The sequence below is a fragment of the Gymnoscopelus braueri genome (genome assembly GCF_963280865.1).
Source record: "Gymnoscopelus braueri genome assembly, chromosome: 12".
Taxonomy (NCBI): Eukaryota; Metazoa; Chordata; class Actinopteri; order Myctophiformes; family Myctophidae; genus Gymnoscopelus; species Gymnoscopelus braueri.
In genome coordinates, this window is record NC_137614.1 from 29,221,014 (window position 1) to 29,238,240 (window position 17,227).

General features: G+C 41.2%; 2 protein-coding genes across 9 annotated transcripts in view; both read right to left on the bottom strand.

Annotated features, from left to right (window-relative positions):
• Positions 1-9,157, bottom strand: part of usp19 (ubiquitin specific peptidase 19) — a 35,750-nt gene extending 26,593 nt beyond the window's left edge. For 4 of the 7 annotated variants that reach the window (XM_080445833.1, XM_080445830.1, XM_080445831.1 and 1 more), the window contains exons 1-5: positions 8,877-9,157; positions 8,132-8,232; positions 6,031-6,418; positions 928-1,056; positions 485-621 (exon numbers count right to left, since the gene is read on the bottom strand). In XM_080445833.1, the coding sequence (XP_080301959.1) occupies positions 485-621; positions 928-1,056; positions 6,031-6,256 (492 nt within the window). In that variant the 5' untranslated portion in view covers positions 6,257-6,418; positions 8,132-8,232; positions 8,877-9,157. Of the gene's footprint in view, positions 1-484; positions 622-927; positions 1,057-2,342; positions 2,453-6,030; positions 6,419-7,349; positions 7,509-8,131; positions 8,233-8,876 lie in introns of those variants that run through there. The other 3 variants (XM_080445828.1, XM_080445829.1, XM_080445832.1) reach the window with 3 other exon arrangements.
• Positions 9,158-11,586: 2,429 nt separating this feature from the next.
• The window catches only part of lamb2 (laminin, beta 2 (laminin S)), a 70,572-nt gene continuing 64,931 nt past the window's right edge, over positions 11,587-17,227 (bottom strand). For both annotated transcript variants that reach the window (XM_080443619.1, XM_080443618.1), the window contains 7 exons: positions 16,413-16,616; positions 16,042-16,186; positions 15,477-15,684; positions 14,955-15,096; positions 14,202-14,378; positions 13,540-13,699; positions 11,587-12,938 (listed from right to left, as the gene is read on the bottom strand). In XM_080443619.1, coding sequence (XP_080299745.1) covers positions 12,802-12,938; positions 13,540-13,699; positions 14,202-14,378; positions 14,955-15,096; positions 15,477-15,684; positions 16,042-16,186; positions 16,413-16,616 — 1,173 coding nt within the window. In that variant the 3' untranslated portion in view covers positions 11,587-12,801. The remainder of the gene's footprint in view (positions 12,939-13,539; positions 13,700-14,201; positions 14,379-14,954; positions 15,097-15,476; positions 15,685-16,041; positions 16,187-16,412; positions 16,617-17,227) is intronic.

Consider the following 17,227-nt stretch of genomic DNA (forward strand, 5'->3'; position numbering starts at 1 on the left):
ACCTACAACCAACTACCAATTACAGTCTCCCATATTCGAATACTGGGCCCTGATTGGTGCCCACGTCTTCTGGAGCAGGAAATGGATTCTCTATGGAGCGGTGCCAGACCCAAATCGCAGAGTGCAATTTCTTTTGGCACTCGCAGATTCGTCTGGTCCCAGGCTATGATAATCCAGCCTGACAGCATGTCGCGGGTTCGACTCCCGACCCCGACGACCTTTGCTGCATGTCACCCCCCCCCCCCCCGATATCTCTCTCCCCATTTCCTGTCAGCCTGTCAAATAACGGTATAAAAGCTGAAAAAAACATCTTAAATAAAATAAAATAACATTGAAGGTCAGATACATGCTATACAAGCACAAAAAGGCATAAACAGAAGTATACTACAATACTTAAAGTAAAAGCATTAAACACATTTCACTGTGGCGATGGCTCTAGTAGTCTGTGTGTCTGTCTGTCTGATACAGTGCTAAATAGACTGACCATGAGGCACGGCCAGATGTGGAAGGGAATCTTCTTGTGCATGGTGAGAAGCAGGAAGCCTCCCTTCTCTTTGTATTGCACTCTGCTGCAGGAGGCCTCAATGTCCTCCTGCAGGCGACAGCCCCACTGACGCCCATCTGAAACATAACACACACACAAGGTCAGAACCGTGGAGGAACTGGATACGATAAAGTGAGACCAAGTGATCAATAGATAGACGAGTCAGACACTAAAATACATTAGTTAGGTTTAGACTCAAATATTATTTCACACTGACAACAGACGAACATGATCATTATCTTGGATTGATGCATTTGGTTTTATTGTCATTAGGTTCTGACATGTTTTTGCCAGTAAATGGATATTTCTGGTTTTCTGTCAAGCCTATATTTACCCAATACCGAAGTCTCCTTTTAAATGTTAGTCATGTTACTATTCCGTACCTGGAAAATGTGAGTGACAGTGTGTATCGGTGAAGGTAGTGCTGACATCCTCGGTCCTCTGCACCCCCTCTCCGCAGCGCAGTCTAACTATCACCTCGTTGGCATTCTGCTTCCAGTCCAAAAACACATCTGAACAGACAATTAAAAAAGGACTATTACTCACAAGTAAAACCACACGTGCAACTTGTAAGCCATGTCACCACGCGTGCACTTCAACAAGGCATTGTTTATATGAAGCTCTGCCGCAAACGGACATCATCTTGTTTTAACGCCACAATTTGAAGCTACACTAAAGCCTAATTTATACTTTGTTGTACAACGCTGACACTCGCTGAAAATAGTCTATTTTCGGGAAGCAACAATGTTGTATCAAGTATAAATTAGGATTAAAGTGGCGCTGAAATGGCCTTTTGTGAGTATTTAAGGCTCATATCGTAACATATTTCCGATTGAAACAGGATAAAGTTACGAGGCGAGACACAACCGTTAGTAAGGAGCTGGTGCGTATTAGCCAATCACAGTGACGGGGAAAGGGTTATGAGTGCTTATTGGGCATGGTGAGCCACCATAACTCGCATGGAGGTCACCTCAGACCCAAGTAAAAACTAACAAACTAGGCAGTGCTGATCCAATATGAACCAATGTTACTGCATTGTCTACTTCTCACCTCAAGTAATCAGAATTAGATTTTTATATAAAAATAATAAATTATGTTTTTCTTTGGCAAAAAGAAAGACCACTTTCATGTGTGATAGTATAACTGGATGATATGACTATTAAGTACTTTCATATTTGATAGATTTGACATTTTCTCTTAACTCCCATAATTACATAATTCAGCAATGTGTCTGTTTTATATGACTATTGAAATTGTACGGGGCAATGAATGTATTTTGCACATAATTTCAGAAATGTGACATACATATAATCCTACGACATGTATGGACAAGAGTAGACAATCAAAAAAAGAACACACACAAAAATAGAGTACTTGATGATAAACACGGTGTGACACACATTTAGAGCAGAAACAAACTCACTCACACACAAACAAAATCAACTGCACCTGCTCACGAAGTCACATTGGTCATACCAATGCTACCAATGCACTGACATGCACAAGGCATAAGTGGGTCAGGCCAATGCACTCGGGCGCACACACACACACAATATAGTGAACTCAGCAAATCATAGTAGGGCCTTCTAAAATAGACTGTGCCACACAAGCCCAAAAGCAGACAACCATGTTGCTTCAACCACCACCACATACACCTTCCACTTTCTGCAAAACAGCCATTTGTTAAGTACATCAAAAATGGAACATTTAATTCTAGCGAGATGAAACAGAGAAATATATTTCTAAAACAGAAACTGCCTTACAAATACAACGCTGACACATGAAAATTGCAGGGTACCTTTCATCATATTGTTCTCAAAGTTGTGGCATCCGCCAAAAATATCATTATAGCAGCACCAGGTTCCTTGCTGCCATGTGCCATGCATGGAGCTTGAGATAGGCCTGTGTTCTGATTTAGTCTTCAATGACTAGGGAGCCCTTACTTTCCCACTGGCTCTTCAATGCTCCGTCATCTCTCTCTCTCTCTCTCTCTCTGTGCTGCTAAAGGTCGTAAGCAACACCCAATCCCATCCAGCTGGAGGAGTTATATTCCCAGGGCAGCCTGCGTCATTGTACTTTCAGTATACCATGGTTAAAATATCAAGATGCCACAAAAGGTTTTAATGTACATCCTCTTTTCTCTTTCTAATAACAAAAAACTAAAATCAGCTATATGAATGCATATAATAGTACACTAAACTAAGAAACTAGGGTATTGTAAATTGGTATCTTTTTTGTATTTCATTATTATCATAACAAAAATATAAAAAATACATTCACATAAAGGCATCAGTGCTATAAAAAAATCTAATGGCACAACAGATGAACGTTTCCCTCTTAATGCTAATCAATGGTTCTATGTGAATCTTGTAGCAAGATGGTGTCTCTACTCTGCTACTATTGAGGCTCTTACAGTCAGTGTAAGAACAGCAGTATCTGGCTGGCCATCAGGTTATACAGTCAAACTAAGACTGAGCCAAAGAACACAGGGCGGTAGGACCCAGGAGGAGGGATGAGGCGATGAGCTCTTCCCTTATATGCATCACACTTCTCTGGCCCGCAGCCTTGAATTACACATGAATACCAATACATCCATCCTAATATAGCTAATATGAAGACTTCATTTAAACTGAGACTAAAATATAACAACTTAAACTGACTGTAAGGTTTAATAAGGTCAGTAGTATCCACATTACTTAGTACCGGTATGTCAGACCAAATTCCAAATGCAGGAATGTCACATACTAAAAGGTAAACAATAAAACATTTAATTAAATAAAATAGAAAAACTACAGACTAATTTAATTAAAGAAATGTAATTCAGCAAGTAGATGCCCTGTGCATTGTTTCTTCTCCCGTTCAGGTGATGGCAGGATTCATCAGATGAGGAATTAAACAGAATTCACTGTAGAAAAGAAGGTTGAATTGCTTCCTTTATTTTTTCTTCAAATGCATGTTTGCAAATTTGCATTTGCAATGAAATTTCAATCAAGTTTCTTATGTCCCTTGCAAATAATAAGTGAGAAGGCAAATTATTTATTCACTTGGCTATTACAGTACAAAAACAATTACAGACTATTACATTCCAGTCACATTGGAATACATGTCAACACCTTCATTCATTCATTTATTATTATTTATCTATTCTTCATCAAGTCAAAACTACAAAAAGATGCAATAATCAGTTAACTGAATGCCAATGCCAACATGGTCCACAACACAGAAAACCCTAATTATGTTAAGCATTAACCTAAATTATCGTTAACTTTATCCTTTATCAGAGTCAATACACCAGATATGGTTAACACAAGAATCAGGTCATGACTAGACTGTAAAAAGGAGGAAAGAAGAAGAGCAACATCCTTCTTTTCGCATTCACACAAACATCCGAGTTTTGAAAAGCAATGGAATCTAGCAGCCTTTCTGAAGAAATGACTGACAGCCCTGTGCACTGATGCTGGTGGTGGGACAGAGAAGACGAGGGAGCAGAGAGAGAGAGACAACAGAGAGCTAGAGCATTCTCATGACCTTGACAAAAGCCAGTTTCCCAGATCATGGGGCTGAGTCTCTCTCAGCTAGGATTACAGTACTTCAGCATGACGCAGAGCACCAAGACAGCATGTGTAACACAAACACACACACACGCGCTGCCACCTAACACAAAACCATACACACAGAGATTTAAATGACATGTTGAAGCATAGACACACCCCAAAAAAGGGCCAATAATGGCATGCTGCACTAACCGATCAAAACAAACAATGCCAATTAACCCTTTGGTTAAACGGCGTGGTTTGTTGCACATAAACCGGTAGGCCTAGGCTATCCCATTCATGATGGCATTGTTGTTCAAACAGTGTTTGAACTGTTATAAGTTTCATCAAGTCACTCTTCACACATGCATTGTAACTATCACGTTCACTACCCAAATATTACGCTTTGAGTCAGATCAAATCTTGAGTTAGATTTGCAGTTCAATACAGAATTCTGATGCAATACAAGTCTTTCTGATTCAGTATTGTAGGAGATATTATGCATGTGTGTATCTCTTTAGTCAAGGGCTTGTAGAGAATCTGATATTTCCTGCATTGACAGGAGATGTTAGATACATAAAGCACAGCAAGCAGCTCTGTTACAGCGACAGACTGAAGTCTTGTTTTCAGCATGAAGGCTAAATCAAATAAGCAACAAAGACAAAGCTCACTCTGCCTTTAAGCAAACTAAAGAATTGCTAAACTGCACAAAACAACAATGCTTTAGATGGGATTTGCTGACTGATATTATCCTTTAAGTATTCTAATGATTTCTAGGCAGGGAGATGAAGGGCCCGGGAAGTAAGGGCTCTTCGGGATTTCCTATGAGATTTAGCTGGTAATGCTGTCAGGGGGTTGTTTCTGCTAAATGACTGTAATGTAATGTAATGTGGTTTCTGCACTTGAATGGCATCATGAGAACCTTCCATTTCTTTTTTTGTTTTTATTGTAATAACACATGACATAACCACCTTTAAAAGCAACTTCACATTTTGGTGACCCAAGCTCACAACGTGTTGGGATGTGACGCGTTGTGAGCTTGTACATCTGCTATTTTCAGTGTGTGACATGGCACACATCCATGTACAAATCAGGCATAGAGCTGGCAGAAACCATATATTTTCGTCTTTCTACCATACTATTCGCCTCAAACACCACTCAACCCATCGTAATTGTTAGATTAGGCCAACACATATTAACATTTGTATAGGACTTATCCTATATCTGCTAAAAGAAAACAAATGCCTGCTTATTGTCCATGGCTTGTACAACGGAGTGTGAATGCAGATGTATATCCACCCCTGCACTTCAGCTCTCTACCTCACTACATCAACCAAGCATTCACCCAACAGGGATGGAATTGTGTGAGGAGTCATTCCTCACGTATTCACTATTATATTCTCAATCAGCCTGACGAGCTGTGTGAACAACGATAAGTTAATGAGGCATATTACAGCAATACATACTAGGCGTGAGTCGTGACATGACAGCTTGTGCAAACTGTCACAAAAGACACTAGAGATGGGTGTTCCTTGAGAAGTTGGGCAAAGGGAACAACACATTTCACTCCATTTAACAAATCCCAAGAAGTTTTATTCAAATAGTAATACAATATATCGTTTTCAACCACTAGTAAAAGAAAAACCACCATTTTCAGTGGCTCAACGGTGAAACGATTATGTTGCACTAATCGCTGCTGTTGAGGTTTATTTTTGCCGTGCCTCTAGCCTAATGTTTGGCATATTATGTGAATGTTTACTTTTAGCTGTGCTTATGATTTGGGCAATATCGTGGGGGGTATTGGCTATGAATGTTTTGTAAACGTTTACACTTGTGAACATTAACACCCCTGACTCAAATCATAATCGATATAATGAATACATGATTAAATGCTATTTAACCCAAGGGCTAGTATTTTCAGGTCTACGTTAGGCCACCAGTAGAACAACTAACCTTTCTTGGCCTCAGCAATAACTCCTGCTGCAGCTCTCTTGGCCTCTCTGCTCTCCTGATTGGCCCGGTCTTTCTGCTTCTTCTTGCTGGTGGTGGTGGAGAGGTCGGCGCTGCCGTCCCCGCCGCTACTGCCTCCTCCTCCTCCTCCTCCGCCTCGCTGTTGAGCCCCGCCGCGTCGGCCCACCGTCTCACTGCCGGTCGCACTGCTACCACTGCTGCTGGCCATCTTCAGGCACTTGGCGCTAACGGGCCGCCCGTCACTCGAGTCACTACCGCTGCTGGGGTCTGGATCTGAGGTGTGCCTCTTCCTGCCTGGCCCGGCTATCTTGGCGATGGTACAGGTCTGAACTCTCCCAGAACAGAATCAGGGTGACTGGTGGGAAGGGGGCTAAGGCAGCGGGCAAGACGCAGGGAACAAAGGAATTAAGAGTTAATGAGGAATATGGGGTTTATTGTTTGATTGCTGCGTGGAAGTAATGGTAAAGTAACAGGTTATGCGATGTTCGTGGTCTAAACACATTTTTAATTCCAAACAGTCTCTCACACAAACAAATAGACATAGTGTGACCAGTAGAAGGTTTCAAATAACTACAAAGTCTCAGGATTAAACATGGACAGTGTTTTACATAAGGAAACATAATGCTAAACACCTGTCCACTTGCTAGGTAGGGAATATTAGCCATAACGTTTAGCCAGCTGGAAGGGTATTGATCCTTGCCCCATCCCCCCCATCTTAGCATAGCAACACAGTAAACAACACAGTAGCAACAATCGCTAGTAAGTAGTAGTAATCGCACAGTAAAATCCTCAGTTTTCTACCTATTTGTAACTTCGAATGTACAAATGTGACCAAAATGGACCCAAAAGATTCCATTGGGTTACACTGGTACTCTCTCAGAGCTAATGAACACTGAGGATTTCATTGGATAGCAAAGCAACAGGCAACAGTCTCCAACCAGCAGTGTAAATGGTGATCGATAGCTCACCAATTCAAACAAACACGCCTGAATTAATTAATAAAACAGAAAAACAGACGTAAGTTAGTCGAGAGATACGGTATGCTCCTTTTGTTTTCAATTGTGGTTATTTAAATCAGGTTTTCCTTTGTGTTCATCACACTCACACGCACGACCTTTGGGACGCGAAAATAGAATTAGTGGTCTTAGTTTACACCATTACATTACAGCCATAGGCCAGAGGAAGGGTGGAGTAGCTAATAAATACAAAGGAAACGAAGCTTGCATGCTGAGAATATAGTGGTGTAAGGTTACGTGTGTATAAATGTAATGTAAATAACCTGATAAACCACTCATACATACATAGCTAGCTGTACATCCCACTCCTATGCAGGCAACGTGCAGCAGCATACACATTCTTACCTAAGCTAACACTGGCTAGCTGTAGCTGCTAACGAGCAGATACTGTAAAACGCTTACTAGTCGCGCACCGTAAATAGCAGATCTGCAAGCTCACAGCGTGTTGCGAGGCGACGTAACGTGGGCTTGAAGATCGGCTATTTTCGACACGCGACACCACCGTACGACGAGGTATCCAATCGATATAAATGACTTTAGCCCACAACCAAATCAGTGTTGCCATATTTTGTGAGAGAAATAAGCAACCAGGTCTAGGAAAACAAGCCCAAAAGAAGCACTTCAAACCTTTATTCATCGGCTATTTGAAAGTAGCATATCTACGCTCACAACGCATCGCATCGACCTGCTATTTACAAAAACTCTTGAAATAAAGTGTGTAGTATTTGAAATATGTTTTAATCATTCTAACAAAACATTTATGAAAATATTTGAGAACCACTGGTTTAAATAATAATTAAAAAAATTGGAAGCAAGTCTAAATAAGCATTTATTCTTTAGAAACAAGCCCAAAAAAAAGCGCAACGCGCAACTAACCAATATTTACAAGCAACATTACAGAAAAAGAAGCCCAAAGTCGCTTATAATAAGCCGACATGGCAACACTGCAAATAACACCAAACTGGATTATATAGGCAGAAAATATCACATGGCAGCTCATAGAAACCAAAGGAACAGTCTGTGACTACAACGTGCATTGGAGTAGTACGTTAAAACTATTAACTTACGAGGTTTGTGTAAATAGCGCAAGAAGGGGTCAAATCCCGTCCGTACACAATGGCCGAGGCTCCTTGTGTTGTTGTAACCCGGCTGCCAGCGTTGCCAGTTTCTGCGAGAGAAATAAGCAACCAGGTCTATGAAAACAAGCCCATTTGAAAATAGCCGATCTACAAGCTCAAGCTATTTATTTCATTTTAAAAAAAATATATATTCTAACACAAATCTTGTATGGGGGGGGGGCTATTGAACAAAATAGCCAATTTTACATTGAAGTGCCCAGATGTCCCTAGTTGCCACTTATCCTTCAGGAAACACTACCCTTCCTCTCTGCCTGACCTACTTGTTGTTAACTAGTTGTACGAACGCTTGCTTTCTATTGTTGTATTGTTTATTGGATCTTGTTTAGTCGATACACTTATTTGTTTTAGCTCATGCTCATTTGATTTAGCTATTTTGTCTCATCTGTTTAAGGAAAAAGGTAGCTGATATATTGCACTTTTACCTTAGCGCTAGGTATACTCTTGGTTGCTTGTTTTTGCAGAAAATGCAATAAAGACTTCTGGTGATTAGTAGTTTTCGTTCCCTACCTATGTTGAATACACTTATTGTAAGTCGCTTTGGATAAAAGCGTCTGCTAAATGACTGTAATGTAATGTAATGTATCCTATTGCTATTACCCCCGCAACTTACAAGCAACTTAACAGAAAAAGAGGCCCAGAGTGCCTTATAATAAGCGAACATGGCAACACTGACCCGGCTACTGCTGCGCTCCTTGAGGCGGACTGAGGGCCGCACCGCACCGCTGCACCGTGCTGCTCCACCACGGTGTTTCTGGAATGTTCTGCTCTACCCAGGACCCATTTCCTTACGGCTTTACTTTACTATACACTCCATGTGGACGCGGCGAAAATATGTCGAGGAATAGAGCAAGTCTTTCAGTGTATGTGTGATTCGGCGACGGAGAGAGAGACGACAAATGACGACGGTGATCAACACTTTGTTTCGGAACAAAATAAACTGGTCAAAGCGAACGAGGCACTTCCTTACTGCTGTGACCATGTGACCGCATAGTGGAAGGACAGCAGTGTTGCCAGATTTTGCGAGAGAAACAAGCAACCCAGGTCTATGAAAACGAGCCCAAAAGAAGCGACTGGGGCCTAGGCTACTTGAAAATAGCCGATCTACAAGCTCACAATGCTTCGCGATGCGTTGTGAGCTTGAAGATCTGCGATTTTCAACATACAAAAATGGGGAGGAAAAAAAGTATTTTTTTAATATTGGGGGTCCTTGTCATGAAAATGTTTGAGAACCACTGGTTTATAAACAACATTAGGAAACAAGCCCAAAAAAAACGCAACCCGCAACTACCAATATTTACAAGCAAGTTTAAAAACAAGCCCAAAGTCGCTTATATAAGCATTCATGGCAACACTGGCCTGGATCTATCTCTCTCTCTCTCTCTCTCTCTCTCTCTCTCTCTCTCTCTCTCTCTCTCTCTCTCTCTCTCTCTCTCTCTCTCTTCTAATTAAACGGTTTAGCAATTAATTATTTAGGATAAAACGTCTTCTACATACATTTTAGTCTTCTATCGATACACTGTTGGCAGAGCAACACAAAGACATAAATCAAAAGCAAATCGAGAGGTCTGCGTGTTGAGCCGCAGCGCCATCTGGTGGACAGAGTTGCATACGTAGCCTACTGTAACAGACGAGAAGCAAGCTGCAGTCAGGGGTACTTGTAACAGACTGCCTAAAATAGATCATTGATTGATTATTACTAATAGTGGAACCAGTGGTGTAAAGTACCGAAGTACGTGTACTCAAGTACAATTTTGAGGTACTTTTACTTTGCTGGAGTATTTACTTCTACTCCACTACATCTCAGAGGCAAATATTGTACTTTTGCTCTAGCTCGGATTCTAGGCTATGAATCAGAGCTACTTTTGCTCCACTGCAATTACTTTGTAGATTTTGATTATTATTGCAGAACATACATTAACCAGAATAACCACTTCATCCCTATATACAGTTTGGCCATTTGAAAATAGCTGATCTTTTCAAAGGATTTTTTTATACATTTGAAAACTTGTGAAATGGGACATTCTGCATAATGAGTACTTTTTACTTTTGGTACTCTTTAATTATATTTTGATGCCAATACTTTTGTACTTTTACTCAAGTCAAATTTTTTATTCCAGACTTTTACATGTAACAGAGTATTTCTACATTGCAGTAGCCTATTGATACTTTTATTTAAGTAAAAGAAAAAGTGTACTTTTACCACCACTGACTGAGTAGAACCCCCCTACCAATTGTACTTCTTATGGTTTGTGAGAAACAACTGTGGAAATAGCACGTACATAAATTCAATTATCAATTTAAACATGCCACATATTCGTTATTCCAATGTGAAAAGATGATTGCTGATGATATCGATTAATTCATTCATGCATTCCTGGGGAAATGTTCATCACGCCAGGGTCTTGAACCCAATTACTTTAAGTAATTCCTTTATGAGGTCAAATTAGAGTAATTAGAAAGGGATATACCGTAGGACTTTTTTTTATATCCGATGTCTAATCCAGAGTGCATGTGTGTGTGTGTGTGTGTGTGTGTGTGTGTGTGTGTGTGTGTGTGTGTGTGTATGTGTGTGTGTGTGTGTGTGTGTGTGTGTGTGTGTGTGCGTGTGTGCGTGCGTGCGTGCGTGCGTGCGTGCGTGCGTGCGTGCGTGCACGTGCGTGCGTGCCTGTGTGCATGTGTGAGAAACTGTGGAAATGTTTAATTAATTAAAATGTAAAAAAATGAAATATGAGGTATCATGATTATGTATCAATTAGCTACTAAATAATAATAGACATCACCATGACAATAGATAGAAATGGCTCAACTAAACAGCAGGTATATATATATATAATATAGTGTTAATTACACCTTATTTATGTGTCATTTAATTAGTACTCTATGTCTGCTGTCACTTTTAGATTCCAGGACGTCAAAAAATAATAATGACACTGTCAGAAAAGCCTGTTGGCCACCTAGGGACATAACGTCATCAATGCATGAACAGAGTAAAGTACACTAAAACACATTACTAAATGCAATAACGTACAAAGCCTCGATGAATGAATCCTGATTTAAGCTTTGTGGCACGATGCATTGTGAACTTGTAGATTTAATTTATTGTGTCGCCATGCAGTTTCCAGTTGGGTGTTACTGTACAGTAGAGGCCTACACATCATGTTTGCTATGGAATTACCAGGGAGTAAGCTGGTTGCTTTAGTCAAGTTTCAGGTGGTTGCTTTGCTATTTGTTTGCTAGGATGTCGTGAGGTGGTGATTAGGGTGTAGCCTACAAAGTTGTGAAGATATTAAGTGTTTCTAGATCGCACAGTGCAGGATATTAAATTTTTATTACTGAACGACTCAGAATCATTAAGGTCAAAGAAACATCTATTTATAGAGTAAGGGTAACCTTTATTCACAGAACTGTACACATTAAACAACAGTTTTTTGCTTTGGCAATTTATCAAAATTGTGAGGTTGCCAGCTATAGGCTGGTCAAACAAATACCTTTGACATGTTTTATTCACGATTCATTGTCAGACAAGTATCTTACAAAAAAGTACACAGACAAAATGTACAAGAAATTGACATGCTATAAGGCACAAGGAAACACTGTAGCTTACAGTGTGCAACTTCACCGGTGGTACTGCTGTTAGTGGCACTCCTCTGCATGGCAAAGCATCAGTTCACACTAGCACAGATCTTGTTATTCATTCAAACACAATCAATTTAGCATTTATAATAATCTGAGATAGAGAAACACAGGGTTACTTTATGAAGATCAATAATTTTCAATTGTTGCACTGGGATATGAATTTAGCAAGTCAGGAGCCAGTAGGCCTACCTTAAATAATACAATATTCCTCTGTTGAAGTAACTCTTTGCCAACCACTGCTTGTGTGACTTTTATCTTCATCTTCATGTAGGGGTTGTTTGGTGGGCAGGGTCATAATTTATCTTCACATCTCAAATGTCTGTCACCCTGTTATTTGTGTGCAGACATACACAAACACTATGACAAACTGGATAACATAATCATCTGATGCACAGCACCACAATCGACAGGCTTGTTACAGTATCTGTCACATGAGATTTACTTTGATGTCCTTGTATGTCGCTTGACTTGTGTTTATTAGTAAACTGGATCTCCTCAGAACCTGTAGGCAGCTGTACAGTCAAACACTAAAACATGTGTTCTATTTGACTCGTGTGTAGTCACTGTAGTTAGTTATTTTTTTAAAATAAAATACTAAACATACATGACATCAGCTGAACCTTGAAACCCGGATGACACTGTAAAGGGCACGCATGTCTTTGTCTGAAAAGTATTTCAAACATTTAAAGCTCTCAAGAGTGCTGCTGCTCACATAACTTGGCAGACAATTTACATATGCCCAACAGTAAGGACATCATATATAACAAGCAGTCCAACATTTCTTCAGGCTTCTTTTTAGTTTTGTCTTCAAACCAAATAATATTTGGTTTAAAACCAAAGAAACTTAAAACCAAATAATATTTGGTTTAAAGATTCATATTATGTGTATCCTAGTCTGACAGCTGGTCTGTTGTCTGTTGAATGAATGGATGAACAGTGTAGGAGGAGCTCTCTGAATCAGGTTACTGGCAGGTGTTGTAGATTTGGATCTGCTTGTTGATATCATTGAGGATGCCTCTCATCTTGTCCTCCAGGCCATCCAGCTGCCTAGCTTTCCCCTCCAGCCGCCGCTGGTTCTCCTCATAATCCTTCTCCAGCTCTATAGGACACAGGAACACCAGGAATGGTTAGACAACTATGCTTCTGGAAGAGGCTTTCTCGGACACGTCGAACAAGGGTCTCACCCGTGTCCAGTCTGACTATGTTAACCTCTTAAAAACCTATATAATTGTTGAACGTCAAATAGGGAAAATTGCCTATCTACAAGCTCACAATGCGTGCGTGTGGATCTGCTATTAAAAAAATCGTATTGGTGATACTTCACACTGTAGATCTGCTAATATTCGCATATTTTTGCCAAATGTTTGCCTATGTCCAGAATAGAGATTCTGGTTTCATGTAGTTAATACAACAATTCCTTCAGAATCCTCGCAGTAGATCCATAGCCACTGTCTTCTTATCTTTGTTTGTTTGAATCTGCATACAAGTGGTTTTTAACACAATATAAGTGTGTAAAATGTAATGCCAAACAAAGAGGCAGCAGTTCCCAGGTTTTTCTCTCTCTCTCTCTCTCTCTCTCTCTCTCTCTCTCTCTCTCTCTCTCTCTCTCTCTCTCTCTCTCTCTCTCTCTCTCTCTCTCTCTCTCTCTCTCTCTCTCTCTCTCTCTCTCTCTCATACATACAGTACACACACTCACACACCTGCTAGTCTTTGCAGCTTGTTTTGAGCATCTCTCAGTAGTTCTTTGGCTTCATCTCGGAGGCTCTCTGCTCTCTTCTTAGCATCTTGGACTGCCTTGGCCTTGGTGTCAACACGCTGCTGCACCTCATGGTATTTATCAGTCAGCTGGCCGTCCAGAATCTGAATGTTAACACAGAAAACAGCATAATCCAATACCTCCAAGCCAAAGATATTTTGTCAAAGCCACACACAAGAAAAATATAATAAGTAAGCCTTGCAAAGCGGCCCAGAAATCTTCTGTTTCTGTAGCGTGAGGCAGCTTCATGTATAAGAACACCCCCTGGACATGACGCTAGTATGTTGCAGGGATTTACCCCCAATCCAACCCTTGATATTGAGTGCCAAGCAGGGAGGCACTGGGTCCCATTATTATAGGGTCATCGTACATGAGTCTTTGGTATGACCCGGCTGGGGACCCGGCTGGGGATCAAATTCTGGCCTCAGGGCGGACACTCTAACCACAAGGCCACTGAGCTGGTCACACTGATACCATAGCCACACACTATAGTATATACTACGCACACGCACGTGCACACACGCACACCCACACCCGCACCCACGCACACACACACACACACACACACACACACACACACACACACACACACACACACACACACACCTGCTTGGCCTCGTCTGCCTTAGTTCGTGCCATCGTGGCAGTCTCTTCTGCTAGTGCAGCCGCCATGCTGTTGTTGGCACGTTTGGTCTTCAAGGCATCAATCTCTTGTCCTAGGGTGCCAAGGCGGGCCATGGCCTCCTTCAGGTCCTTCTCCCTGTTGGACGTCTCTGACTCAATCTGACAAAAGCACATACATGAGCCAATTGAATTCGCTGTCACTTTGATTATTTGTCTGCTTCTGTTCGTTTATCCACACAAAGTATGAATATGATCTCATTATAAGAGCTGGATGAAGAGTTGTGACTACATTGTTAACATTTTAAGTTTCAGGCTCAAACAGTGTAAGCACTCCTAAGAAATTGTGAATGTTTAATAGTTTTATCATGAATAAAAATGTATAAATGCCTGCATTGTTGTGTCATCTGAGAGTAGTTACCATTATAATAATACCACAATCATCATGTGACATCGTACCATTAAAGTGAATGGTACGATTCTCTCCTGTACACAACATAAAACTCTCATTGACCCTGTAAAAGGCTTTGCTTTCTGGGCTAAGTGCAAATGAATCGACACAATAGGGATAGAAATACCATTAGCCTGTGGATAATGACTTCCTAAAAGAACATTATGCATGTAATCTGCCTACTGGAAATGGCTTGCAGATGGCAGTCGAACCAGCTCACTGGTTAAGAGCTCGAAATGATTGTCCTGGTACCCTGCTAAAATAATTGTTTCATGTGGTGATTATACCTGCTTGAGTCGAGCCATAGTTTCCCCAATGTCAGCTTTGGCTCCAGCTATGGCCTTCTCAGCTGTGGCCTGAGTGGTCTTAGCATCCACCAGGGCCTGTTTCACCTTCTCCGCTGTGGTCTTCACACCCTCTGCACGATGCCTGAGGAACACACAAACACACACAAACACAACGTACTGCCGCATTACACACAGGGAGAATGTTAACACAAAACATGCACTGCGTGCTTATTGCTAAAATACCAATTACAAGCGTTTGTTGACATTTGTATAAATCAGTGGTTCTCAAAGTGGGGTCCAGGGACCCCCAGGAGTCCGTGAGAGGGTCCCCAGCTAAATGATTGATAGTTAGGAACCAAATGGACCCTTACCGGTCTGTAACGCTGAGAGTGTAAAACCAAACGGAACCACACTCTTATTACTATCATAGTTATGGGGGTCCGTGGAGTCCTTGAAATTAAAAGGTTTGAGAACCACTGGTATAAATAACAATACAATTCATGGTGTCTAGAGAACAAGTACCTGGCCCTCTTGGCATCCAGCAACAGTTGCTCTGCCTTGCGTACATCGTCCTGGGTCTGGTCTAGGATGGAGTCCACATTGGACAGGCTGCGGACGCGGTCTTTGATCTCGTCAGCAAGGTGTCTGATCTGCTGAGGCGAAGCGGGGATGGAGAGTTCCAGTACACGGTTCGCTATCCTCTCAATGCTGTCTGGGTCCGCGCCTTCTTCTGCAGAAAGAGAGACAGAGTTATGTGAAACATGTTCGAACTTAGACAAAATGTTTATGTTTATTTGATTAATTGATTGTCTGACAGATAAGCAATTTTCTATAAAGAGCATAACTATATATAAAAAGGAACTAAATTAGTTTATCTTCTGTCAGTGTGATTTCAAAAACTGTTAGGTGGTGACAGTTAAAAAATGCAAACACCCTACTGTTGTATTTGAGTTTGAGTTTCCAACAATTCCTGATGGTAATGTGCTACAATCATGAAATATCTTCTCTGCAGTGGCTCTGATCTGTGCTGTGTTTTCAACTATTATACTTTGTTGCACGCCAGTGTCGCTCGCCGAAAATAGCTCACGTGTGAGGAATTCTCTGATCTGTTTGATGAGGTCTCTCAGGTCGTTGTTGGAGCGTTCCACTTTGTTCTTGGTGGCGGTGGCTTTGTCCAGTGCTGCCTGGGCTTTGCCCTTAGCCTCCTCTGCCTTGGTCTTTGCCTCTGCTACCTGCACAGAAAAGATGATGGACATGACTTATCCAACCGGGCTATTTTTTTTGCCACAAAGTTCCTTTAAATTAAAAAAAAGTCGAAACGAATCGAATCAATCCCAAAACAGATGGGCAACCATTGTAGTAAATTTAAAATAGCAGTAATATGTTCTCTTCTCCTGAACATATTGTGGTACTGTAAAGCACACTGGACAGAAGGTTCTAATAGTGTCACCACCGTACCTTCGCATAGAGTCCGTCCACCTCTCCCATGGCTTTGTTGAGCTCTGTCTCTGCATCTTTGGCTTTCTTCAGGGCATTGTCAGCCATCGACACGGCGCCCTTACAGTTCAGACCCCCGCAGTGACGGTTCCCCTCATCATCGCGGCAGCCCGCACCGCCACAGGGACTCTCTCCACAGGGGGCATCACCCGGGGCCCCACACACCTGGTGGGACAGGTACAGGCACATTTATATTTGCACTCATTCTTTTGCTGTATCCCTATTCTGGAACATTTGCCAAAAATAGCAGGTCGGCAAGCATTGCGACACGTGAGCTTGTAGATCAGCTATTTTGAAATTGGTGTAGATAATTGTGAAGTGAGATTTCTCCGATTTGGTGCAGTAAAATGTTACCATATGTTTACAGGGATAGAATATGACCTTCTCACATGGTTTGAAAAGAAAAAGTGAACTGACTCACTGAGGTATTTGTTTGGTGAAAGGTCAAAGTTCAGAGAAATGTATATGTGTTGATAATATTCTTTATTATAACACCAGCACCACCATTACACTATTAATGTCACGCACCCCCTAGAGGTAGTTTGTTCACCCCAGGGGGTCACGCACCACAGTTTGGGAATCCCCGGTGTAGAGGGAAAAAAGAGTGGACAAAGTAAAGAGCCAACCCCGGGCAACTAAGTATTAGTTCACTAAGTATAGAGGGTTTAAGTGGTTAAACGACAATCTTTTATTTTACATATAAATTTAGCTCGAAACAAACGAGAATCACTGATCGCATTCCTGGTTTTTGAAAAATAAAATAGCTTATAACAGAC